General features: G+C 40.6%; 1 protein-coding gene across 2 annotated transcripts in view; it reads left to right on the top strand.

The window, feature by feature from the left end:
• Window positions 1-23,579, top strand: part of CEP55 (centrosomal protein 55) — a 33,319-nt gene extending 9,740 nt beyond the window's left edge. For both annotated transcript variants that reach the window (XM_032136620.2, XM_032136616.2), the window contains exons 4-9: window positions 963-1,031; window positions 9,894-10,044; window positions 11,414-11,727; window positions 13,347-13,418; window positions 14,149-14,274; window positions 22,437-23,579. In XM_032136620.2, coding sequence (XP_031992511.1) covers window positions 963-1,031; window positions 9,894-10,044; window positions 11,414-11,727; window positions 13,347-13,418; window positions 14,149-14,274; window positions 22,437-22,640 — 936 coding nt within the window. In that variant the 3' untranslated portion in view covers window positions 22,641-23,579. The remainder of the gene's footprint in view (window positions 1-962; window positions 1,032-9,893; window positions 10,045-11,413; window positions 11,728-13,346; window positions 13,419-14,148; window positions 14,275-22,436) is intronic.
• The last annotated feature ends 3,731 nt before the right edge of the window (window positions 23,580-27,310 follow it).

Below are 27,310 nucleotides of genomic sequence, written 5' to 3'. Positions count from 1 at the left end.
ACCTCCTCCTCCCGGGTTCTGCCTCAGCCCCCTGAGTAGCTGGGACTACAGGCGCGCTACCATGCCTGGCTAATTTTTGTATTTTTAGTAGAGACAGGGTTTCACCATATTGGCCAGGCTGGTCTCAAACTCCTGACCTTGTGATCCGCCCGCCTTGGCCTCCCAAAGTGCTGGGATTATAGGCACAAGCCACTGTGCCCTGCCTAATTAATACTATTAGTAATACAAAACATGATTCTAGAAAAAAATTTTTACCTTTTGTTTGACAATTTAATGTCTTCTAGATGTCATTTAAATAGCCTAGTTGTTTTGTATTTGTCTTTTTGGTAAAAATCACTGGGCTATTCATATGCACTGAGGGCTATTCTGGCAATCCTGGGGTCTAGAGGACCGCAGAAGTCAGATTAGATAGAAAATCTCAGGGTTTCCAGTCTGTTTGGGAAACTTCAGGGGATCTTAATTTTCAAAATGGTTATCTCTGGTAACTCTCACCTGGCTTGATGGTTTACCACCATCTACTAGGTATGGATTTTTTGTTTTTTTTTTTTTTTTTGAGACAGACAGAGTCTCACTCTATTGCCCAGGCTGGAGTGCAGTGGTGCAATCTCGGCTCACTGCAACCTCCGCCTCCTGGGTTCAAGTGATTCTCCTGCCTCAGCCTCCTGTGTAGCTGGGATTATAGGCACAGGCCACCAGGCTCAGCTAATTTTTCTTTTTGTATTTTTAGTAGAGATGGGTTTTTGCCGTGTTGGCCAGGCTGGTCTCAAACTCCTGACCTCAAGTGATCCACCCTCCTTAACCTCCCAGAGTGCTGGGTTTATAGGAGTGAGCCACCGTGCCCAGCCTAGATCTGGATTTCGGGATGCCCCTGTGAGGTATATTGTATTATTATGGAACTGAATATAATAAGGCAACTTCTATTGTGGAATGTCTGATGTTAACTAATGTTGGATTATTTACAGACTGTGGCTCCAAACTGCTTCAACTCATCAATAAATAATATTCATGAAATGGAAATACAGCTGAAAGATGTAAGTTCGTTTCCTTTTAAGTTATGGGTAAAGAGGGCTAATTCATTTATTCTTAAGTTTTATAGAAATTGGCAACATTAGTGCTGTGACAGAAAAACTGAATGGTTTGAGAGCTTCATTTAAGTCTCTTTCTATACATTCAAGAATCATCTCTTCTAAGCATAGTCTCTTTTTTTTTTTTTTCCCCTGAGGCAAAGTCTTGGTCTGTTGCCCAGGCTGGAGTGCAGTGGCATGATCTCGGTTCACTGCAACCTCTGTTACCTGGGTTCAAGAAGTTCTCCTACCTCAGCCTCCTGAGTAGCTAGGATTACAGGCACGAGCCACCACACTTCACTAAGTTTTTGTATTTTTAGTAGAGACGGGGGTTTCCCCGTGTTGGCCAGGCTGGTCTCAAACTCCTGACTTCAAGTGATCTGCCCACCTCGGCCTCCCCAAGTGCTGGGATTATAGCTGTGAGCCACCGTGCCCGGCATCATGGTCTCTGTAGGGTAGACAGCCCTAGAAATTATCACTGCCAACCAAATACGTCAATAACATCCCTTTTCCATCTAAATCTAATTTCCCTAATTTGCCCAATCATTTTATTGTTTCTTGTTTTTTCAGTATTTTTCTTTTTTTGAGAAGAAGTCTTGCTCTGTTGCCCAAGCTGGAATGGACTGGTGAGATCTCAGCTCACTGCAGCCTCCACCTCCCAGGTTCAAGTGACTCTTCTGCCTCAGCTTCCCGAGTACCTGGGCTTACAGGCACCCGCCACCATGCCGGGCTAATTTTTATTTTTAGTAGATATGGGGTTTCACCATGTTGGCCAGGCCGGTCTTGAACTCCTGACATCAGGTGATCTGCCCGCCTCGGCCTCCCAGAGTGCTGGGATTACGGGCATGCGCCACTGTGCCTGGCCTCCATTTTATTATTATAATGTAATTTAATTTGTAGTGTCTTCTCTTTTGGTTTATCCATGCAGGATGCTCTCTTTGGTTTCAATACTTCTCTTGAAACTAAGGTTTGCTTTCATAGGTTGAAAAGGAAACGTTCTTTGTACACTTAGTACTTCTTTTCTCTAGAATTTGGTATGAGGTTATTTTAGTTATACAGTAAAGCTGTGTTACTGCAAACCGATATCATAAATGGATTGGTGGGTTTTATTGGGAATGGAATAAATTGAGGACACAGGACTGCTACTTACAGTGTACTTTTTTCAAGTTTTAGAGATATGAAGTATAGAGTTTCTGACTTAAGTATTAGGTCAGTATGTTGGTATTTTGGTTCCAAAAATATTACTGTCATGTCTATCCTGATACAAGCATGTTCTTAAGATTTCTGTTTTACTTCATCTATCAAGTATCCTTTGAAGTCTTTTTGATCTTCAAAAGAAGAATTTAAATCTCCTGGATGTCTAGCCAGGTGCCAAGTACTCTTATCAGAGTACGTAATTTACCTAGAGGTAACTGGAATGAAAAGGAAAAATTCTGTGTCTTATTACACTGACGTTTGTTATTCTATGTATATCCATACCTATGCATTAGATGCGCATATCGAGAAATAACTTACACAACTCCTGCATTCCTCTTTATTTACTCCACCTCCACCACAATGGCTTTCCAGCTACTCCTTGAATAAACCACCTTTTCTCTTTCTGTTCCCTCTGCCTGGGACACTCTTCCCCAGATATCTTCATGATTTCCTCCCTACCTCATGCAGGTTTTTATTTAAATGCCACTTTCTTGAGGTCAGGGGGAGGACAGAATGGGGGCTCCCTGACCACTTTGTCTGAAATTATAGCTCCCAGACAATTCCTATTCCTTTCTCCTGCTTTTCCCTCCTCATCACATACTATGGCTAACTTTACAATCTCTTTAACTTCTCTTGTCTAATGTTCGACCTTTCCATCAGAATAGAAGTCATATGAAGGAAGGATTTTTGCATGTTTTGTACACTGCTATATCCTCAGTGTCTAGAACATTTGAAAGAATGACTGGATGGAATCTTGGGAAGTTTCTTGAATTTTACGGGTGTCTCTTCTAGAAAAGTACCTGAAAATAGATGCCATTATATTAAGCTTACATGTGTTTTTTAGGCATCTCAGTGCTAACTGCCTCAGATATCACCTGAGGGTATTTTTAGATAATGATGATTCTTTTTTATGAAATTCACTTTGAAATACTACATATGCAAGCCTAAGCTTTTTGTTCTATCTTCTCAGCTTATTTAAGGGTCACATCGTGCTTGTCTCCTCTGTCTTAGGCTTTTATACGAATGGGGTAAAATTTAACCCAACTCTTCTACAAATGGTGGTCTAGACTGAGCAAGATTCACAGGCTCTAATATGCTAGGTCTGGGGTAGTGCCTGAGTTTTTTGCATTTCCAGTAAACTCCCAGCTGCTGCTGCTGCTGGTCCTTGGACCACCCTTTGAGAACCGTTAACATTATTATTATTATTATTATTTTGAGATGGAGTCTCGCTCTGTCACCCAGGTTGGAGTGCAGTGGCGCGATCTTGGCTCATTGCAACCTCCGCCTCCTGGGTTCAAGTGATTCTTATGCCTCAGCCTCCTGAGTAACAGGGATTACAGGTACATGCCACCATGCCCAGCTAATTTTTGTATTTTTAGTAGAGACAGGGTTTCGCCATGTTGGCCAGGCTGGTCTCCAACTCCTGACCTCAGATGACCCACCTGCCTCAGCCTCCCAAAGTGCTGGGATTACAGGGGTGAGTCATTACGCCCAGCCAGAACTATTAACTTATATTTGAGGAGCAAGAAGTGGTTTAGCTCTGGTTTTCCCTTTGGAATTTCAGCAAATCTTTGAGACCAGGAGGAAAATTGTAGTTGGAGGACTTAGGGAACATGGAAAGAGACATGTCACTTCTTGCAGCACCGACCCTGGCACATTATTTGGCTTTTGTGAGCTCAGCAGTTCTAGTTCCATCACCCTCTCAAAGTTTGCAGAAACTCTGTAGAAGCTCACCCATGTATTTTCAGAATTAGTATTTGTTATATTTAAATAAGCCCTAAAAACCTATGTACACCTTCTTTAGGCCCAGTTGTATCATTGTTCAGTTACCATTTCGCTCTGGCCGACAGTTGAAATAATTACATAGAGTTAATGTCGTAAGCATTGTCAAATGTCAGTACTTTTAGTATTTATTTAAGAATATGTTAGTATAGGCCGGGCGCGGTGGCTCACGCTTGTAATCCCAGCACTTTGGGAGGCCGAGGCGGGCGGATCACGAGGTCAGCAGATTGAGACCATGGTGAAACCCCATCTCTACTAAAAATTACAAAAAATTTAGCCGGGCATGGTGGCGGGCGCCTGTAGTCCCAGCTACTCGGAGAGGCTGAGGCAGGAGAATGGCGTGAACCCGGGAGGCGGAGCTTGCAGTGAGCCGAGATTGTGCCACTGCACTCCAGCCTGGGCGACAGAGCAAGACTCCGTCTCAAAAAAAAAAAAAAAAAAAAAAAAGAATATGTTAGTATAAACTAGATCAAACCAAATAGCCAAAAGACAGTTTTAATAGGCGTTTCTTGCTCTTAAATTCAAAGATCCAAATTTTAAGCATAGAACTTAGGGAAGATAAATAATAATTGTTTTAAAAGTATTTTGTCTGCAAACATTCAAATTAACAGAAAAGTTACAAGAATGAGTATGACAACATATAATAACATATAATGCCCATATCCTCTTTACTAAAATTCAACCATTGTTAACATGTTACCCCATTTTGCACTCTCTTTTTCCTCTTTCAACCTTCACCTACACACATATACACGTAGTATTTTTTTCTGAACCATCTGAGAATGAATTGTACATATCCACAGCCGTTTAAACCCATATACTTTAATGTGTATTTGTTCTCCCATCCAAGTACTAACCAGGCTCAACCCTGCTTAGCTTCCAAGATCAGCCAAGATCAGGTGCGTTCAGGGTGGTATGGCCATAGACTTCAATGTGTATTTCTTAAGAACGAGGATACTCTCGCCCACAACTATAGCACAGATAGCAACTTTAATAAATTTAACATGGATACAATACTTCTATAATCTACCATTCCTACTGCAGTTTTGTCAATTGACCCACATTTTTTATTCCTCCAGTACAGGCTAATATTTTAATCTACATTGGTTGGAATTTTTGTCTACAGAATATTTAGTGGATTCTTGTCAAACCTGGGGGAAGACCTTTATAGTATTCCACAAGATCTTTTTTTTTTTTTCTTTTTTTTGAGACAGAGTCTCACTCTGTCGCTGAGGCTGTAGTGCAGTGGCGCGATCTCGGCTCACTGCAACCTCTGCCTCCCTGGTTCAAGCGATTCTCCTGCCTCAGCCTCCAGAGTAGCTGGGATTACAGCCACCTGCCATTGCGCCTGGCTAATTTTTTTTTATTTTTAGTAGAGACAGGGTTTCACCATGTTGGCCAGGCTGGTCTTGAACTCCTGACCTCGTGATCTGCCTGCCTCAGCCTCCCAAAGTGCTGGGATTATAAGCGTGAGCCACCGCGCCCGGCCTCCACAGGACATTTTATTTTGCCCACTTTTGTTCTACATTTTTATTGGTAACTTGGAGGAAATTGTTAAATGCATGCCTAACAAACGTATAGATGACAAAAAGCTGGAAGGCATATCCAATGCAATGATGTTTGACTCTAAAAATTCAAGACTAATACTATCAATATTTATGATAGCTATCAAATCCATGTATTGATACTGATAGAAAGCCGACGCACACAGTGAGAAGAGGTGGCATAAGGAAATGTTTATTGAGGGAACATCGCCATCATGTGGCCTTTTAGAATACTACCCCTTGAATCTTCAACTAACATGTATTTTTGTTTCTCAATACTTAAGTGATGTATGGTTCCTTTTTCTATAATTAATTAGTTTATTTTTTTGAGACGGAGTCTCGCTTCGTTGCCCAGGCTGGAGTGCAGTGGCACAATCTCAACTCACTGCAACCTCCGCCTCCTGGGCTCAAGTGATTCTCTTGCCTCAGCCTCCTGAGTAGCTGGGACCACTGGCGCCCGCCACCATGCGTGGCTAATTTTTTTGTATTTTTAGTAGAAACGGGGTTTCACCATATTGGCCAGGCTGGTCTCGAACTCCTGACCTTGTGATATGCCCACCTCGGCCTCCCAAAGTACTGGGATTACAGGCGTGAGCCACTGCGCCCAGGCGGTTCCTTTAAAAGAAAAGAAAAATAAAATAAATAAAATAAAATTGGCCTGGCGCAGTGGCTCACGTCTGTAATTCCAGCATTTTGGGAGGCCAAGAAGGGCAGATCACCTGAGATCAGGGGTTCGAGACCAACTGGGCCAACATGGTGATACCCCATCTCTAATAAAAATACAAAAAAGCTGGGCCTGGTGGTACACGCCTGTAATCCCAGCTACTTGGGAGGCTGAGGCAGGAGAATTGCTGGAACCCGGGAGGCAGAGTTTGCAGTGAGCTGAAATCGTGCCACTGTATTCCAGCCTGGGCCACAGAGCAAGACTCCGTCTCAAAAAAAAAAAAAAAAATTGGCTGGGCTCAGTGGCTCATGCCTGTAATCCCAGCACTTTGGGAGGCCAAGGCAGGCAGATCACCTGAGGTCAGGAGTTGAGAACAACATGGTGAAACCCCGTGTGTGGTGGCACATGCCTGTAACCCCAGCTACTCGGGAGGCTGAGGCAAGAGAATCGCTTGAACCCAGGAGGTGGAGGTTGCAGTGAGCCAAGATGGCACCATTGCACTCCAGTCATGCCTGTAATCCCGCACTTTGGGAGGCCAAGGCAGGCAGATCACCTGAGGTCAGGAGTTGAGAACAACATGGTGAAACCCCATGTGTGGTGGCACATGCCTGTAACCCCAGCTACTCGGGAGGCTGAGGCAAGAGAATCGCTTGAACCCAGGAGGTGGAGGTTGCAGTGAGCCAAGATGGCACCACTGCACTCCAGCCTGGGCAACAGAGTGAAACTCCATCTCAAAAAAAAAAAAAAAATTCATGACCATTTAATTTTGACTTAAATTATTTGTATCAAAATACTTCTTAAATGTGGACAAATGTAAAATTTAGTATAAAATTAGGTATCTTTAGTATCTAACACACTATAATTTATAGGTATTTGGATATACATGTGCATTGTGAGCCATACAGTGCTTCCTCTCATCAACTAAATTTAAATCTGATTCTGGGTTTCTCATGAGTCCTTTCTTTTGAAAGATGCATAGGTTCTGAGTAAGAACCTCACTGGGGATGGCAGTGGAGCTGAATAAGAGAGTGACTACTGCAGCCTGTTTTAAGATAGGCCAGGAATCCTAGCAATCTTCTCAACTGTACTAAGTTCACTGATTATTTTTCCCAACTTTTATGATTATTTTTCCCAACTTTTATTATGAAAAATATCAAACATACACAAAAGTTGAAAGTACATTGAACAATCATATATCTACCACAAAGTTTCAATAATAAGACAGACTCTTTAAATCAAAAATCAAATTACTACAGTGAAAACAGCCATCCACAGAGCTTTACATTATTGACGATATATAATACAAAATGGATATACAATATCTCCACTTGACAAATGGACTCTTAAGCCATATAAAGAGGACTACTGTTCCCTAACGGATGCAGAGAGAAAGTGTCTGGTAAAGTGGCTGAGGCTCGTGGGCTAAGTCTTTGATTTCAGAGACTGTGTCTTCCTAATTCTGACTCTGTTGATGTCAGAGACTGTTTCTGTCTTCCTAATTCATTTGCTAATTCTATAGCAAACAGACACTGAAAATCCTTTAAGTGCCATACCCAGGAGCTTTGCTCAAGAGTTTGTAGGGTGCTAGTAGAAAGAGCCTAACAAAGCTTAGAGAAACTCTCTAGACTTAATAAGAATTTCCATATATGTAGATCTTTCTAGATATGGGACTCAATGTCTTTAAAGGATGGAAATTCTTACCGGAAAGCAGTTGCCCTGATAGACCTTCAAGCTCCTTATGTCCTCTTCATTGTGGAACTAGAGGTCTGGAAAGAGTGGCTGCTATAAAAGGAAACACTATATTATATTGTCAGATTGAAATTAAATAGAAGAATTTTATCTATGCATAATAGATCATTTTAAGAGCTACTGTGTTGTTCTCCAAACAGTAATCAGAAATCTGTATTCCATTCTTCAAAAAATGAGCTTTGCTGATACTGTTATAGGTTCTTCGAAGTTCAGATTACTATGAGCTCTGGATTTATAGCAAGTCCTCTGGTGTAAAATGAACTGGTTACAATCCCTGCCATACAAAGCTTCTGTCTTCATATGGCCTCATTCTCTATGTATATCTGTGTGTCTGCTCCTTTTTATAAGGATACTAGTCATTGGATTTAGGGCTCACTCTACGCCAGTATGGCCTCATTTTAACTAATTGCATCTGCAAAGACCTGCCCCCCACCCCTTTTTTTTTTTTTGAGACAGGGTCTCACTCTGTTGTCTAGGCTGGAGTGCAGTGGTGCAATCTCGGCTCACTGCAACCTCCACCTCCCGCGTTCAAGTGATCTGCTACCTCAGCCTCCCAAGTAGCTAGGACTACAGGTGCGTGCCACCATGCCCGGCTAAAAAAATAGAGACAGGGTTTTGCCATGTTGGCCAGGCTGGTCTTGAACTCCTGGCCTCAAGTGATCCGCCCGCCTCGGCCTCCCAAAGTGCTGGGATTACAGGTGTGAGCCACTGTGCCTAGCCCACAGACCCCATTTCTGAATAAGGTCATATTCTGAGGTTTCAAGTGGACACGAATTTTGGGGGACATTATTCAACTCACTGTAAGTATGAACCCCCTATACAAACAGGTGAGTGACGGCAGCTTGGAGTTTTTAATTGGGTTATAAAAGATCATATAAAGGATGAAAGTTGGTGGTAAAGAGAGAAGGTAGCTGTTAAGTTTGATCCTCTAAAGAAGACACTGAGATGATTGTTAGGAGTGCAGACGGTTTATTGGGGAGCAAGATCTGTGCAAGGAAAAAGGAAGTAGTTATGCCAGGGAGACCATCAGACCATGATGAGAACCTAACAAAGTCTCTGTCACCCCATGGGGTGCTCCAGAGCAGAGAGTGCTGAAAAGCAGAGTCCTTGTTGGGCAGCAATAGTTAGGCACTTGTTCAGTTGTTGGCTGAGGCCAACCCAGCTCAGCTCAAAAGCTGACAGGGACTTGAAGGAATTAACAGATGGAGGCTGTCAGCTAATCAGCTAACCATTCACCATGCAGCTGGGCAGAGATCCTCTTTTTTGTTTGTTTTTTTGAGAGACACAGTTTCACTGGAGTTTCCAGGCTGAGTACAGTGGCGTGATCTCAGCTCACTACAACCTCCACCTCCCGGGTTCAAGTGATTCTCCTGCCTCAGCCTCCCGAGTAGTTAGGATTACAGGTGCACACTACCGTACCTGGCTAATTTTTGTATTTTTATTAGAGACAGGGTTTCACCATGTTGGCCAGGCTGGTCTTGAACTGCTGACCTCAGGTGATCCACCCGCCTCAGCCTCTCAAAGTGCTGGGATTACAGGCGAGAGCCACCGCACCCAGCCAACTGGGCAGGGCTCTTGAAGGGGGATTCTGAGCAGTTCATCTCCATGTCTGTCACAAAAGGTGTTTTAGTTTACAGAGAATGACATGTACGCACACACAAAGCAAGTTGTGTACTGAAAAAGGCAAACAAATGAACTTAATCCCACATAAACTACGATGGTGTCGTGTTGTTATGTATTCTGAAGGCATGTAACATAGAATGGTTGCCCAGAATTAGTCTATGAGCCATAGAGTTTTTGTTGGAAAAGACTACATCACTTGGACTCTCTTGCCCATTTTAAGATTTTGTTTTTTTTATTTTACTGTTGATTTTCTTTCACCTTCCCATTAAGGCTCTGGAGAAAAATCAGCAGTGGCTCGTGTATGATCAGCAGCGAGAAGTCTATGTGAAAGGACTTTTAGCAAAGATCTTTGAGTTGGAAAAGAAAACGGAAACAGCTGCTCATTCACTCCCACAGCAGACAAAAAAGCCTGAATCAGAAGGTACTGACTGGTATAAAAATGTTCTCTTGGGATAGGCCTGACATTTTCCAAAAGGAATGATTCATCAAATTTAGATTTTTATAGATATGTGTTAGAAAGTAAAATAAGAGCAAGTCTTATAGCCCTGAAGTAAAAAATACCATTTTTCAAGTTTTATTTCCTAACGTTTTCAGATCAAAAGAAAGTACCGACACAGGCTAACGGGTGATCTTTGGCAGTTCTGAAATCACATTCAGTTTTCTCTACCCATGAATGTCCTTCCCCTTCTTCAAAGTCCTTCTCCAGCTTTTACTTCCCCCAGAGTTGGCCTTGTCACAATTCTCTTTTCACTTTGCTTCCCTTCAGCTCTTATTCATATCAACCCCAGGAGAAAGAATGCCTTTTTTAGATGATCCTTAAATCATTTGAACTTAAGGTATAGGACTGAGATGAAATTTCTCATTCACGATGCTCTCTTTGCCAAGCGCTTTGCAGTTTCCCTTACATAGATCTCAGTGGAGTTTCAGAGCAACCCTAAGAGGCGCGGCAGGAAAGGTCAGTATTCTCATTTTCCAGATGAAGAAATAGGTTTAGCAATTCTAGATGACAAGCTAAGAAAAGAAAAATGAGAAACTCCATGCAAAGTTCTCCCTAAAAGACTGACAGTTTGGAGGGGACCAAAGCCTTGAATTTTATAGAGAAGTCTAAAGAAAGGGGAACAAGACTCATAAGACTGGAGAATCATATTTGAATACTTAAAACAAAGCTAATGCTAAAAAGAAACTATAAATGTCTCTGGAGGCACTTCAAAGCTGTCAGCCCTAATGGCACAAAGTTGCTTCTATAAAATATGTGTTTATGTAAAAGCAGGATTTTAGTTATGGGCTAAGTCTAATTTCTTTTCTTTGGTAATACAGTTCTCTCTGTCTCTTTCTCTGTGTGTCTGTTTTATCAAAGCAATATAAGCACTTGTTAGAATAATGTAATAGTTAAGAAGGACCTTGCCCTGTGTTTCCCATCGCAATCCCCATTTCTTCCTCCCATCAGGGCAACTGCTCTTAATATTTCTATTTTTAATTTTGATAGTTATCTCCACATATAAATAATGAGCTTGTATTCCTATTTGTTGATTGAACTTCTTTAGACTTTCCCTCCCAACAGAATAGATGTTACTGTTTTTAGTTCTTCTATTTGTGAGTTTCATAACTTCAAATAATATACCTGAACTTGTTTTTTATTTCATCAAATATCAACCATAGTCCCTATCTCTTGACTTTTCATGTTGTAAACTAAGGAAATAGTGTGATTCATTTAGATGTTTGATGTTTCACTTTTCAGGAATATTATTTATTTTATAAAGTGAGTTGTGCCATAATGTTGTTTGTCATAGGTTATCTTCAAGAAGAGAAGCAGAAATGTTACAACGATCTCTTGGCAAGTGCAGAAAAAGATCTTGAGGTTGAACGACAAACCATAACTCAGCTGAATTTTGAATTGAGTGAATTTCAAAGAAAATATGAAGAAACCCAAAAAGAAGTTCACAATTTAAATCAGCTGTTGTATTTGCAAAGAAAGGCAGATGTGCAACATCTGGAAGATGATAGACATAAAACAGAGAAGATACAAAGACTCAGGGAAGAGAATGATATTGCTAGGGGAAAACTTGAAGAAGAGAAGAAGAGATCTGAAGAGCTCTTATCTCAGGTAAACTTAACCAGATCCATAATTCAGAGTGTTCACCCAACACTTTCTAAGTGTCAGGGACTATTTGACCACTAGAGAATCGGCTAGGGACAAAACAAGTTCCTGCCCCTCATGGGAGTTATATTCCAGAACAGAAATAGACCATAAACAATAAATAAGGAAACTAAAGAAAATGCAACAGGGTGACATGACAAAGGGAAATTGGGGACCAGTGGAGTCCTCTCTGAGGAGATGGCATTTGGACAAAGACCTGATGACAAGGAGGACCCAGTGAGGTGGGTGACTTTTCCTCTCAACGGAGGAAATTGTACACACAAAGGCTCTGAGTGAGAAGGAGGTCAGTATATGTGAGAAGGCAAAAGAAGAAGTGAAGTAATGAGAGGAATCAAGGCTGATTCCTAGACTGGCATCTTAATGGTGATGATATGAGCTCAAGTGAATTCACATGGCATCTTCCATGCTCTTGTTATGCTCATAGCCTTATGCTATGGTATCGTAATAATGTTGGAGTTACTACATTAGGATTATTGGAATTGAACAGTACTTTGATGGAACTCTTTAATTTAGATTTTGCTTTGCAGCCTGGCATCATGGAAGGAACATTATTTGGAATCCATGCCTAGTCTCTAGTCCAGGATATATGGCCTTAGGCAAATCACCTAACTTCTCTGACTACTCACTGGTTATTCCCTTGTCAAATTAATAATAACCTCTGCTTGCCATATAGGGCTTTGGTGAGGGTCAGTTGAGAGAACGTAAAAGTGCTTTGTAAACTAAGCAAGGTAAATGCTAGTTATTGCTACTATTTTAATAATAATTTTTAACAGTCCTACAAAAGTTGAGGGTGCTGGTAATGGGACAGTAACAAGTCCATCTAAAACATTTGCCATCTTAGTCTTTTTTTTTTTTTTCTGAGACTGGGTCTTGCTCTGTCGCCCAGGCTGGAGTGCAATGGCGTAATCTCAGCTCACTGTAACCTCCACCGCCTGTCTTCAAGTGATTCTTGTGCCTTAGCCTCCTGAGTAGCTGGGATTACAGGTGCCCACCACCACGGCTGGCCAATATTTATATTTTTAGTAGAGATGGGGTTTCGCCATGTTGGCCAGGCTGGTCTCAAACTCCTGACCTCATGTGATCCACCTGCCTTGGCCTCCCAAAGTGCTGGGATTACAGGTGCAAGCCACCGTGCCCGGCCTGCCATCTTAGTCTTTACCACTCAAACTTCTTCTGTCTACAGGCATGAGCAGTGATATTAGGGAGAGATTAAGTGCGCTGATTAAATTTTGCTTCAATTCTGGCTAAGGGCCCAGCACTGCCACCCATGTTATCCTACTCAGAAATGTCAGAACCTCCAGGAAAGGGGGCATGGCTGCTGCAGAGTTCAGTGCTGTTTATCAGCATTCAGTCTGTGTGCCTCAGGGAACTCTCGGCAAGGGTGGTATACTGCTTAGCTGCTGGCATAGATAACCATCAGATGGCCAGCTGGAATGATTCACCCCTGACTAGCGGGTGTTGTCCTGGTTAGAGATGTGAGACTTGTGATGTGAGCTTTTCATGCATCCCAGGTCAAGCCGGAAAAGGTTGGATATGACAACATTGGTTCTCTTTATGTCCTACAGGTCCAGTTTCTTTACACATCTCTGCTAAAGCAGCAAGAAGAACAAACAAGGGTAGCTCTGTTGGAACAACAGGTACTCATTGGGGTTGCTTCTAAATTCAATTCTGCCTGTTAGAAAATGCAGTTTTTCCTCGTGTTTATGCTGTTCTATGGAAAACCGTTTGAAAGTTGTGAAAAGTGTCTTTAAAAGACTTCAGTAAAAGTCTTTTTTCTTCAATAAAAAAGATATTTCAAGAGACTCCGCTAGCCACTTACTCCTGTTGCAGTCCTTAGGCTAAATAGATTCTTGAGGTGTGATGGCAGTTTTCTTGACAGGTAGATGTTGGCGTTGGCAAATTTTGCTCTTTCCCAGTGGCTGTAGTTCCTAGCCTAACAATATCTCTTAATTAGGGCTACCTTATAACTTCAAGCAGAACTTGGAGAGACACTATTTAGTCTCAGAATGTATTATAAATGGTGTAAAGCAGAGATTTTTAGTATATTCCAAACCAGGGAATAGCTATCTCTTTCCCTTCTCCTTTCCCCTTAAAAAAGGTGGATAGGGAGGAGTAATTCTAATCAACAACTTCTTAAGCTGCTCTTCATTCACCTATACCTCAGCATTGGCTTTGCTCCTTGGATAAACCAAATCCTCAGCCATAAGCTGCCTCGTTTATCAACATTTCATGGTGCTTAGGTGAATTCTTGCTACGATGGTACAATAAATATTTTCTTCTTGTGCTAATAAAAAAATGTGAGCATCCAGTCAAGAGAACTAAACAGTCTATATCAGCTGTAATGGTCTTGTCCTGGGCCTTTTCCAGATACAGGCATGTACTTTAGACTTTGAAAATGAAAAACTCGACCGTCAACATATGCAGCATCAATTGCATATCATTCTTAAGGAGCTCCGAAAAGCAAGAAATCAAATAACACACTTGGAATCCTTGGTGAGTCTGGAATGATTAAACTAAAATTTGTCTTCATCTTCCATTTATATACCGAATCAGTTCCGAACTTAGGAGGATACAGCTTAATGCACAGCTAGCTGTATCTCAAATCAGTAGGTAGATCCCCTGCCTCATTTGAAGAAACTGCCCTTTGAGCATCAATTCAGAGGACCAGAAAGAGGGACATGATCACATCTGGAATGATTCCCCCAACTACCCCAGCTGCTGTGATGCTAGAGGCACTACATAGTGCCTGAGCTGGGGTCAAAAGGGTAGAATAGAGGGTAGTCATAGAATCCTGAACTGAAATTGTGTTTATCTATTAAAAAAGAAAGAAAGGGAAAGGCTGGGCACGATGGCTCATACCTTTAATCCCAGCGCTTTGGGAGGCCAAGGCGGGCGGATCACGAGGTCAGGAGTTGGAGACCAGCCTGACCAACATGGTGAAACCCTGTCTCTACTAAAAATACAAAAAATTAGCTGGGCGCCTGTAACCTCAGCTACTTGGGAGGCTGAGGCAGGAGAATCACTTGAATCCAGGACACAGAGGTTGCAGTGGGCTGAGACTGCACCACTGCACTCCAGCCTGGGCAGCAGAGCGAGACTCTGTCTCAAAAAAAAAAAAAAAAGGAAAGAAAAAAATGCTGTTTTTAGGGATAATGGACTATTACTGTTAATATGCTTCTTAGATGTATTATGAGGTTTGTGTGAGTCACTCTGAAAACAATCTTTTAAAACATGAACCTTTTAAATAATATTGTTTCTATGACGAAATGGTTTTTCACTTACTTATTCTCACCTTACTGATAAGCTTTTGGACCAAACTTGTTGGGGGTCTGCATTTGAATATATGTCTGTCCCACTAGTACATATTTTAAATTTTATTCTAGTACTATAGAATACTTGGAGATGGTGAAATGTTACAAATATGACTCCTCAGTTTTCAAAGGAGGAAAAAAAGCAATGATAAAAGTAAAAATCATTTGTAACTTCTGTATGAATAAAAGAAAGAAAATATATTTTTCGCTCTGTTCTTAAGTATATCATTGATTTTACCCATTTATAATATTTGAAATGAAAATTTATAATTCATTTTTGTTATTGACCATTCAAAGCATAGGGAGCAGAGGGTATGCAAAAGAATTTGTAATTTTGTGGGGGCGGTTCCAAGATGGCCGAATAGGAACAGCTCCAGTCTACAGCTCCCAGCGTGAGCAACGCAGAAGACGGATGATTTCTGCATTTCCAACTGAGGTATCGGGTTCATCTCACTGGGGACTGTCGGACAGTGGGTGCAGCGCACCGAGCGTGAGCCGAAGCAGGGTGAGGCATCGCCTCACCTGGGAAGCGCAAAGGGTCAGGGAATTCCCTTTTCTAGCCAAGGAAAGGGGTGACAGACGGCACCTGGAAAATCAGGTCATTCCCACCCTAATACTGTGCTTTTCCGATGGTCTTAGCAAATGGCACACCAGCAGATTATATCCCACACCTGGCTTGGAGGGTCCTATGCCCACAGAGCCTTGCTCATTGCTAGCACAGCAGTCTGAGATCAAACTGCAAGGTGGCAGTGAGGCTGGGGGAGGGGCACCCGCCATTGCTGAGGCTTGAGTAAGTAAACAAAGCGGCCGGGAAGCTCGAACTGGATGGAGCCCACCGCAGCTCAAGGAGGCCTGCCTGCCTCTGTAGACTCCAACTCTAAGGGCAGGGCATAGCCAAACAAAAGGCAGCAGAAACCTCTACAGACTTAATGTCTCTGTCTGACAGATTGGAAGACAGTAGTGGTTCTCCCAGCACGCAGCTTGAGATCTGAGAACGGACAGACTGCCTCCACAAGTGGGTCCCTGACCCCTGAGTAGCCTAACTGGGAGGCATCCCCCAGTAGGGGCAGACTGACACCTCACACGGCCGGGTACCCCTCTGAGACAAAACTTCCAGAGGAATGATCAGGCAGCAACATTTGCTGTTCACCAATATTCACTGTTCTGCAGCCTCCGCTGCTGATACCCAGGCAAACAGGTCTAGAGTGGACCTCTGGCAAACTCCAACAGACCTGCAGCTGAGGGTCCTGACTGTTAGAAGGAAAACTAACAAACAGAAAGGACATCCACACCAAAACCCCATCTGTACGTCACCATCATCAAAGACCAAAGGTAGATAAAATCACAAAGATGGGGAAAAAACAGAGCAGAAAAACTGAAAATTCTAAAAATCAGAGTGCCTCTCCTCCTCCAAAGGAACGCAGCTCCTCACCAGCAAGGGAACAAAGCTGGACAGAGAATGATGAGTTGAGAGAAGAAGGCTTTAGATGATCACACTTCTCCAAGCTAAAGGAGGAATTTCGAACCCGTGGCAAAGAAGTTGAAAACCTTGAAAAAAGATTAGACGAATGGCTAACTAGAATAACCAATGCAGAGAAGTCCTTAAAGGACCTGATGGAGCTGAAAATCATGGCATGAGAATTATGTGACGAATGCACAAGCCTCAGTAGCCGATTCGATCAATTGGAAGAATGGGTATCAATGATGGAAGATCAAATGAATGAAATGAAGCGAGAAGAGAAGTTTCAAGAAAAAAGAATAAAAAGAAACAAACAAAGCCTCCAAGAAATATGGGACTATGTGAAAAGACCAAATCTACATCTGATTGGTGTAACTGAAAGTGACGAGGAGAATGCAACCAAATTGGAAAATACTCTGCAGGATATTATCCAGGAGAACTTCCCCAGTCTAGCAAGGCAAGCCAACGTTCAAATTCAGGAAATACAGAGAACGCCACAACAATACTCCTCGAGAAGAGCAACTCCAAGACACAAAATTGTCAGATTCACCAAAGTTGAAATGAAGGAAAAAATGTTAAGGGCAGCCAGAGAGAAAGGTCGGGTTACCCACAAAGGGAAGCCCATCAGACTAACAGCTGATCTCTCAGCAGAAACTCTACAAGCCAGAAGAGAGTGGGGGTCAATATTCAACATTCTTAAAGAAAAGAATTTTCAACCCAGAATTTCATATCCAGCCTAACTAAGCTTCATAAATGAAGGAAAAATAAAATCCTTTATAGACAAGCAAATGCTGAGAGATTTTGTCACCACAAGGCCTGCCCTAAAAGAGCTCCTGAAGGAAGCACTAAACATGGAAAGGAACAACCACTACCAGCCACTGCAAAAACATGCCAAATTGTAAAGACCATCGAGGCTAGGAAAAAACTGCATCAAGTAAAGAGCAAAATAACCAGCTAACATCATAATGACAGGATCAAATTCACACATAACAATATTAACCTTAAATGTAAATGGGCTAAATGCTCCAATTAAAAGACACAGACTGGCAAATTGGATAAAGAGCCAAGACCCGTCAGTGTGCTGTATTCAGGAAACCCATCTCACATGCAGTGACACACAGGCTCAAAACAAAGGGATGGAGGAAGGTCTACCAAGCAAATAGAAAACAAAAAAAAGGCAGGGGTTGCAATCCTAATCTCTGATAAAACAGACTTTAAACCAACAAAGATCAAAAGAGACAAAGAAGGCCATTACATAATGGTAAAGGGATCAATTCAACAAGAGCTAACTATCCTAAATATATATGCACCTAATACAGGAGCAACCAGATTCATAAAGCAAGTCCTTAGAGACCTACAAAGAGACTTAGACTCCCACACGATAATAATGGGAGACTTTAACACCCCACTGTCAACATTAGACAGATCCATGAGACAGAAAGTTAACAAGGATATCCAGGAATTGAACTCAGCTCTGCACCAAGCGGACCTAATAGACATCTACAGAACTCTCCACCCCAAATCAACAGAATATACATTCTTCTCAGCACCACACCACACTTATTCCAAAATTGACCACATAGTTGGAAGTAAAACACTCCTCAGCAAATGTAAAAGAACAGAAATTATAACAAACTGTCTCTCAGACCACAGTGCAATCAAACTAGAACTCAGGATCAAGAAACTCACTCAAAACCACTCAACTACATGGAAACTGAACAACCTGCTCCTGAATGACTACTGGGCACATAACGAAATGAAGGCAGAAATAAAGATGTTCTTTGAAACCAATGAGAACAAAGATACAACATACCAGAATCTCTAGGACACATTTAAAGCAGTGTGTAGAGGGAAATTTATAGCACTAAATGCCCACAAGAGAAAGCAGGAAAGATCTAAAATTGACACCCTAACATCACAATTAAAAGAACTAGAGAAACAACAGCAAACACATTCAAAAGCTAGCAGAAGGCAAGAAATAACTAAGATCAGAGCAGAACTGAAGGAGATAGAAACACAAAAAACCCTTCAAAAAATCAATGAATCCAGGAGCTGGTTTTTTGAAAAGATCAACAAAATTGATAGACCGCTAGCAAGACTAGTAAAGAAGGAAAGAGAGAAGAATCAAACAGACACAATGAAAAATGATAAAGAGGATATCACGCCGATCCCACAGAAATACAAACTACCATCAGAGAATACTACAAACACCTCAAATAAACTAGAAAATCTAGAAGAAATGGATAAATTGCTTGACACATACACCCTCCCAAGACTAAACCAGGAAGAAGTTGAATCTCTGAATAGACCAATAACAGGCTCTGAAATTGAGGCAATAATTAATAGCTTACCAACCAAAAAAAGTCCAGGACCAGACGAATTCACAGCCAAATTCTACCAGAGGTACAAGGAGGAGCTGATACCATTCCTTCTGAAACTATTCCAATCAATAGAAAAAGAGGGAATCCTCCCTAACTCATTTTATGAGGCCAGCATCATCCTGATACCAAAGCCTGGCAGAGACGCAACAAAAAAAGAGAATTTTAGACCAATATCCCTGATGAACATCGATGCAAAAATCCTCAATAAAATACCGGCAAACCAAATCCAGCAACACATCAAAAAGCTTATCCACCATGATCAAGTGGGCATCATCCCTGGGATGCAAGGCTGGTTTAGCATATGCAGATCAATAAACGTAATCCAGCATATAAACAGAACCAATGACAAAAACCACATGATTATCTCAATAGATGCAGAAAAGGCCTTTGACAAAATTCAACAGCCCTTCATGCTAAAAACTCTCAATAAATTAGGTATTGATGGGACATATCTCAAAGTAATAAGAACTATTTATGTCAAACCCACAGCCAATATCATACTGAATGGGCAAAAACTGGAAGCATTCCCTTTGAAAACTGGCACAAGGCAGGGATGCCCTCTCTTACCACTCCTATTCAACATAGTGTTGGAAGTTCTGGCCAGGGCAATCAGGCAGGAGAAGGAAATAAAGGGTATTCAATTAAGAAAAGAGGAAGTCAAATTGTCCCTGTTTGCAGATGACATGATTGTATATCTAGAAAACCCCATCGTCTCAGCCCAAAATCTCCTTAAGCTGATAAGCAACTTCAGCAAAGTCTCAGGATAAAAAATCAATGTGCAAAAATCACAAGCATTCTTATACACCAATAACAGACAAACAGAGAGCCAAATCATGAGTGAACTCTCATTCACAATTGCTTCAAAGAGAATAAAATACCTAGAAATCCAACTTACAAGGGATGTGAAGGACCCCTTCAAGGAGAACTACAAACCACTGCTCAACGAAATAAAAGAGGATACAAACAAATGGAAGAACATTCCATGCTCATGGATAGGGAGAATCACTATCGTGAAAATGGCCATACTGCCCAAGGTAATTTATAGATTCAGTGCCATCCCCATCAAGCTACCAATGACTTTCTTCATGGGAATTGGAAAAAACTACTTTAAAGTTCATATGGAACCAAAAAACAGCCCGCATTGCCAAGTCAATCCTAAGCCAAAAGAACAAAGCTGGAGGCATCACGCTACCTGACTTCAAACTATACTACAAGGCCACAGTAACCAAAACAGCATGGTACTGGTACCAAAACAGAGATATAGACCAATGGAGCAGAACAGAGCCCTCAGAAATAATGCCACACATCTACAACTATCTGATCTTTGACAAACCTGACAACAACAAGAAATGGGGAAAGGATTCCCTCTTTAATAAATGGTGCTGGGAAAACTGGCTAGCCATATGTAGAAAGCTGAAACTGGATCCCTTCCTTACACCTTATACAAAAATTAATTCAAGATGGATTAAAGACTTACATGTTAGACCTAAAACCATAAAAACCCTAGAAGAAAACCTAGGCAATATCATTCAGGACATAGGCATGGGCAAGGACTTCATGTCTAAAACACCAAAAGCAATGGCAACAAAAGCCAAAATTGACAAATGGGATCTAATTAAACTAAAGAGCTTCTGCACAGCAAAAGAAACTACCATCAGAGTGAACAGGCAACCTACAGAATGGGAGAAAATTTTTGCAATCTACTCATCTGACAAAGGGCTAATATCCAGAATCTACAAAGAACTGAAACAAATTTACAAGAAAAAAACAACTCCATCAAAAAGTGGGCAAAAGATATGAATAGACACTTCTCAAATGAAGACATTTATGCAGCCAAAAGACACATGAAAAAACGCTCATCATCACTGGCCATCAGAGAAATGCAAATCAAAACCACAATGAGATACCATCTCACACTAGTTAGAATGGTAATCATTAAAAAGTCAGGAAACAATAGGTGCTGGAGAGGATGTGGAGAAATAGGAACACTTTTACACTGTTGGTGGGACTGTAAACTATTTCAACCATTGTGGAAGTCAGTGTGGCGATTCCTCAGGGATCTAGAACTAGAAATACCATTTGACCCAGCCATCCCATTACTGGGTATATACCCAAAGGAATATAAATCATGCTGCTATGAAGACACATGTACACGTATGTTTATTGTGGCATTATTCACAATAGCAAAGACTTGGAACCAACCCAAATGTCCAACAATGACAGACTGGATTAAGAAAATGTGGCACATATACACCATGGAATACTATGCAGCCATAAAAACTGATGAGTTCATGTCCTTTGTAGGGACACGGATGAAGCTGGAAACCATCATTCTCAGCAAACTATTGCAAGGACAAAAAACCAAACACCACATGTTCTCACTCATAGGTGGGATTTGAACAATGAGAACACTTGGACACAGGAAGGGGGACATCACACCCCAGGGCCTGTTGTGGGGTGGGGGGAGCAGGGAGGGATAGCTTTAGGAGATATACCCAATGTAAATGATGAGTTAATGGGTGCAGCACACCAACATGGCACATGTATACATATGTAACAAACCTGCACGTTGTGCACATGTATCCTAAAACTTAAAGTATAATAAAAAAAAGAATTTGTAATTTTCCTGTGCTTTGTTCCTGCTGTCCACCCTCTTCACTGTATTGTAAAATACTCATTTTTAACTACTCCAAGTTCTTAGAAAAAAAACACGAAAAAGGAAAGTCTCAAAGGTATGATACAATATCTTAGTCATTTCTGTATATAAGCTGTTTGAGCTGCTAAAATTCCTTGCTGCCTTTAATTTCCATGTAGTACTTTATTGCTGAGGTTGCCTCTGTTTTACAAAACTAGCAAATTAAACAGCCTTGCATATAGGCCTACCTAATATTCGACTCTGTGTCCTAATAAAACATATTCATATACACACCCAACTCCAGTATCTGGGTAATTTGGATAATTACAGTAATAATTTGGATAATTACAGATAATTTGGATAATTACAGAATTATCTGGATAAATTCACAACTACCTCATATATTACCCCCATAATACCGATGAGCTGAAATTCAAAAGAAAATCTGTCCACAGTGCTGAAGCAGCTATAATACTTATGGAACAGTTAAAATTTCTGAACAGGCTGGGTGCAGTGGTTCATGCCTGTAATCCTGACACTTTGGGAGGCTGAGGTGGGCAGATCACTTGAGCTTAGGAGTTTGAGACCAGCCTGGGCAACATAGAATTAATTTTTTATAGAATTTTCTATTTCTACAAAAAATAGAAATATTATCTGGACGTGGTGACATGTGCCTGTAGTCCCAGCTACTTAGGAGGCTGAGGTGGGAGGATTGCTTAAGCCTGGGAGGTCGAGGCTGCAGTGAGCCGTGTTTGTGCCACTACACTCCGGCCTGGGTGACAGAGTGAGACCGTCTCAAAAAAAGAAAAAAAAAAAGCTGAACAGTGGGCCTTATTTACAAATTCTATTATTTGAAACTTATTTTTCAGAAACAGCTTCATGAGTTTGCCATCACAGAGCCATTAGTCACTTTCCAAGGAGAGCCTGAAAACAGAGAAAAAGTTGCCGCCTCGCCAAAAAGTCCCACTGCTGCACTCAATGAAAGCTTGGTGGAATGTCCCAAGTGCAATATACAGTATCCAGCCACTGAACATCGCGATCTGCTTGTCCATGTGGAATACTGTTCAAAGTAGCAAAATAAGTATTTCCTTTGATATCAAAAGATTCAATACTGTATTTTCTGTTAGCTTGTGGGCATTTTGAATTATATTTTTCACATTTTGCATAAAACTGCCTATCTACCTTTGACACTCTGGCATGCTAGTGAATCATGTATATTTTAGGCTGCTGTGCATTTCTCTTGGCAGTGATACCTCCCTGACATGGTTCATCATCAGGCTGCAATGACAGAATGTGGTGAGCAGCGTCTACTGAGACTACTAACCTTTTGCACTGTTAAAATACTTGGTGAGGAAAAGATAGCTCAGGTTATTGCTAATGGGTTAATGCACCAGCAAGCAAAATATTTTATGTTTTGGGGGTTTTGAAAAATCAAAGATAATTAACCAAGGATCTTAACTGTGTTCACATTTTTTATCCAAGCACTTAAAAAACCTACAATCCCAATTTTGATGTCCATTGTTAAGAGGTGGTGATAGATACTATTTTTTTTTTCATATTGTAGAGCGGTTATTAGAAAAGTTGGGGATTTTCTTGATCTTTATTGCTGCTTACCATTGAAACTAAACCCAGCTGTGTTCCCCAACTCTGTTCTGCGCATGAAACAGGACCTGTTTGAGGCATAATCTTAAGTAGCCACACACAATGTTTTCTCTTATATTATGTGGCACTAACTGTAACTTGAATTACATTAGCACATGCTGCTTAGCTAAAATTGTTAAAATAAATTTTAATAAACCCATCTAGTCCTCTCATTTGATTTACGGTATTTTATTTATTTTTGGCATTCTTAAAGCTGGGCAATGTAATTATCAGATCTTTGTTTGTCTGAACAGGTATTTTTATACATGCTTTTTGTAAACCAAAAACTTTTAAATTTCTTCAGGTTTTCTAACATGCTTACCACTGGGCTACTGTAAATGAGAAAAGAATAAAATTATTTAACGTTTTAATATGTCTAGTATATTCGTGTATATATAGATATTCTAAGATTCTTTTTTAAAAAAACAAATGTATTGGACATAATCAAAATTCAAAATTTCCACAATAAAAAATTTAAGACTTATAATTCAAAGCACATTATCAAAAAAGTGAAAATACAACCAATAGAAAGAAAAAATATTTTCAAACCATGTATCTGATAAGGGTCGAGTATCCAGAATATATAAAGCACCATTACAACTCAATAAATAGATATTCTAAGATTCTTACCCCCAAGGACTTATCAGGGGTTATAGATTAACACTCAGTGTAAGATGATAAGGCAGTTAAGGATACATCAGAACCGAAAACTATGTGAAGTAGTTAGAAGGAGTAGATGCTTTCAGGCATCTTTCTTAAATAAATAACAACTCTATCAATTATGAATTTGTGTTATTTGTTACAGAGGCAAAACAATAAGCATGCCAAATTATATAGGGTTTTCTTTTTCTAACCATAGAAATTATACAGATCTGTTTATGGAAATAAAATTTTGCCATTACTGTTAATCCCAGGCTCACAAGATCTTCAACTACAGTTGAACAAAAGATATGGAAATATTCAGCCGCATAGTTCTTATTCTGATCCACAATGTTATAGCAAAGACCATAGTATTAAATCATAAATATATGCCATAGGGAAGTTGCTCCCCTTACAACTTTAAAGCAAGCCAGTATTACCTCTAGTTTGTAGATGTGGAACATGTCTTGGTCATCCAGTGAGCAGTGGAGTCAAGCAGAACCCAGGCCTTTGGTCCGTGCCTGTATGGAACAAGAGATGCGGTCTCATGGAATAACTGGCCAGGACATAAACCATAACAGAAGCGCCAGCCTGATGACCTCTGAAGTTTGATTCCCAGAGACACAGGGTGATCTGGAGTTTGTTTCAAGAGTCTTGTTGTACTTTCTGTGTTTCACTGGAGGGCTGTACTTAGCTTTCCCTGCTCACTTTAGCCACCTACATCTGGGCACCAATATCAAAAAAATACTTTGGAAAAATTGGGCAGGCCTCTTGTGGAGCTCTGCTACTGTAGAGGGGGAGCTTATATATTTCCGAATAGTAGATGATTTAGAGCAGGAAGGATTCTACTTTCCTGGAGCATGTCACCAAAGCAAGGGTCAATGAAAGGCATCTCCAAGACCTGAAAATCTGCAAGGTTCTCATAATTAAAGACTTTTTTTTTTTTCTCTCTTCACTGTCCACCTTTTTTCTTGGCAGATAACCACTTACCCTTAGGGCATGTTTTCTTCTGTGGGACGATAAACTACCAGAAACCATGCTAGATACTTTATCTACTTATACTCATTAGCTCTTCCTTGCAAATCTGTGAAGTAAAGGGTTAGCACCAGCACCATTTTTCAGATGAGAAAACTAAGGCTTGCAGAGAGTGAACAATTTGCCCAAGGTCACCACTAATAAGTAGTAAAGAAAGGATATAAACTCAGCTCATTGTGTCCCAGAGTTCATCTCTCTCCATTGTACAGTTACATTCCCACCCAACATGCTGGGGCTGCCGTGCCAGGATTACTCCACTCTGTTGCTTTTTATTAAAAAATTATTTTACATGTTTTATTAAACAATCATTTTACATATAATAAAATGTACAGATCAATGAGTTTTGACAGATGTATGTATATATCATCGTAATCATCAGCCAAATAAAGTTATAGACTCTACCAACATTTCTGAAAGTTTCTTTAATTATTTCTAGTCCAGAATCCCCTCCTCCCAGAGGCAATCTAATTTATTTTTATTTTTATTTATGTATTTAGTTTTAGAGACAAAGTCCCCTCTGTCACCCAGGCTGGAGTGCAGTGGTTTAGTCATAGCTCACTGCAGTCTTAAACTCCTGGGCTCAAGTGATCCTCCTGCCTCAGCCTCCCAAGTACCTAGGACTGCAAGCACATGCCACCACGCCCTGCTAATATTTTTAATTTTTTGTAGAGACATGGTCTCATTGTGTTGCCCAGTCTGGTCTCAAACTCCTGGGCAAATGCAATTCTCCTGCCTTGGCCTCCCAAATTGTTGGGATTACAGGTGTGAGTCACTGCACCTGGCCCTATTTATCTTAACACATACTAAATTAATAACTACACTAATTAAATTACTAAATGCCACAATAAATTAACAAAATTAACAAGACTAATGCTGGAGCGTTATTGTGTCTTGAAATCAGCGTAAGTCCCCCAACTTTATTCTTCAAGGATGTCTTGACTAACATAGGACATTTCCATTTTCATACACATTTTAAAATCAGCTTGTCAATTTTTACAAAAGTTTCCTGGAATTTCCATTGGGATGGTATATATCTATAGATCAATTTCTCAAAAATTGACATCTGCACAATCCAGGAACATGGATTTAGTTTATTTATTTAGTTTTTTTTTAACTGCTCTCAGCAATGTTTTACAGCTTTCAGTGCATAGAGCTTAGCCTTTTATTAAATTTATTCTTAGCAATCTGAGTTTTATGCTATTATAAATGGCCTTTTAAAAATTTATTTTCCGGCCAGGTGCAGTGGCTCAGGCCTGTAATCCCAGCAGTTTGGGAGGCTGAGGTGGGTGAATCTCTTGAGGTCAGGAGTTCGAGACCGGCCTGGCCAACATGGTGAAAACCCGTCTTTACTGAAAATACAAAAATTAGCCAGGAATGGCGGCGTGCACCTATAATTCTAGCTACTGGAAAGACTGAGGCACAAGAATCATGTGAACCCAGAAAGTAGAGGTTGCAGTGAGCCAAGATCATGCCACTGCACTCCAGCCTGGGCAACAGAGTGAGACTCTCAAAAAAAAAAAAAAAATTATTTTCTAATTGTTTGTTGCTAGGGTTAGAAATACAACTGATTTTTGTATATTGACCCAGTAGCATCCTGGAATCTTATTAATTTATTAATTAATTTTAGTATTTTCACCTCTCTGAATTCAAATATTGTATTTTACAGTTCTAGAACAGTGCTGTCTAATGGAAATATGCAAGCCTCAGGTAATTTTGCTTTTCAGTAGTCACATTAAAAAATACTAAAATAGGCAAGGCATGGTGGCTCACTCCTGTAATCCCAGTACTTTGGGAGGCCAAAGCAGACAGATCACTTGAGCCCAGGAGTTTGAGACCAGCCTGGGAAACATGGCGAAACTGTTTGTACCAAAAAAAAAAAGAAAAAAGAAATTAACTGGGACTGGTGGTGCATGCCTGTAGTCCCAGCTACTCAGGAGGCTAAGGTGAGAGGATCACTTGAGCCCAGGGGCTGGAAATTGCAGTGAGTCAAGATCACACCACTGCACTCCAGCCTGAGTGACAGAGTGACACCCTGTCTCAAAAAAAAAAAAAGAAAAAAGTAAAACAACAAAAGTAGTAAAATAGCCAGGTGCAGTGGCTCATACCTGTAATCCCAGCACTTTGGGAGGCCAAGGGAGGAGGATCACTTGAAGCTAGGAGTTCAAGACTGGCCTGGGCAGCAAGGAGACCCCTCCATCTCTACAAAAAATAAAAGAAGTAAAATAATTGGTGTAGTTTATTTTAATAATATGTTTCATTTAACTATACATATCCCAAATATTATCACTTAACATATAATCAATATAAAAACTATCAATGAGCTATTTTATGCTAAATCTTTGAAATTTAGTATTTCAAAATTACTGCACATCTCAATTTGGACTAACCACATTTGAAATGCTCAATTAGCCACATTGTGGCTGTCGTG

This window comes from Hylobates moloch, unplaced genomic scaffold (assembly GCF_009828535.3).
Source record: "Hylobates moloch isolate HMO894 unplaced genomic scaffold, HMol_V3 SCAFFOLD_3, whole genome shotgun sequence".
NCBI classification, from domain to species: Eukaryota; Metazoa; Chordata; class Mammalia; order Primates; family Hylobatidae; genus Hylobates; species Hylobates moloch.
This window is presented reverse-complemented; position numbering and strand designations above follow the sequence as displayed.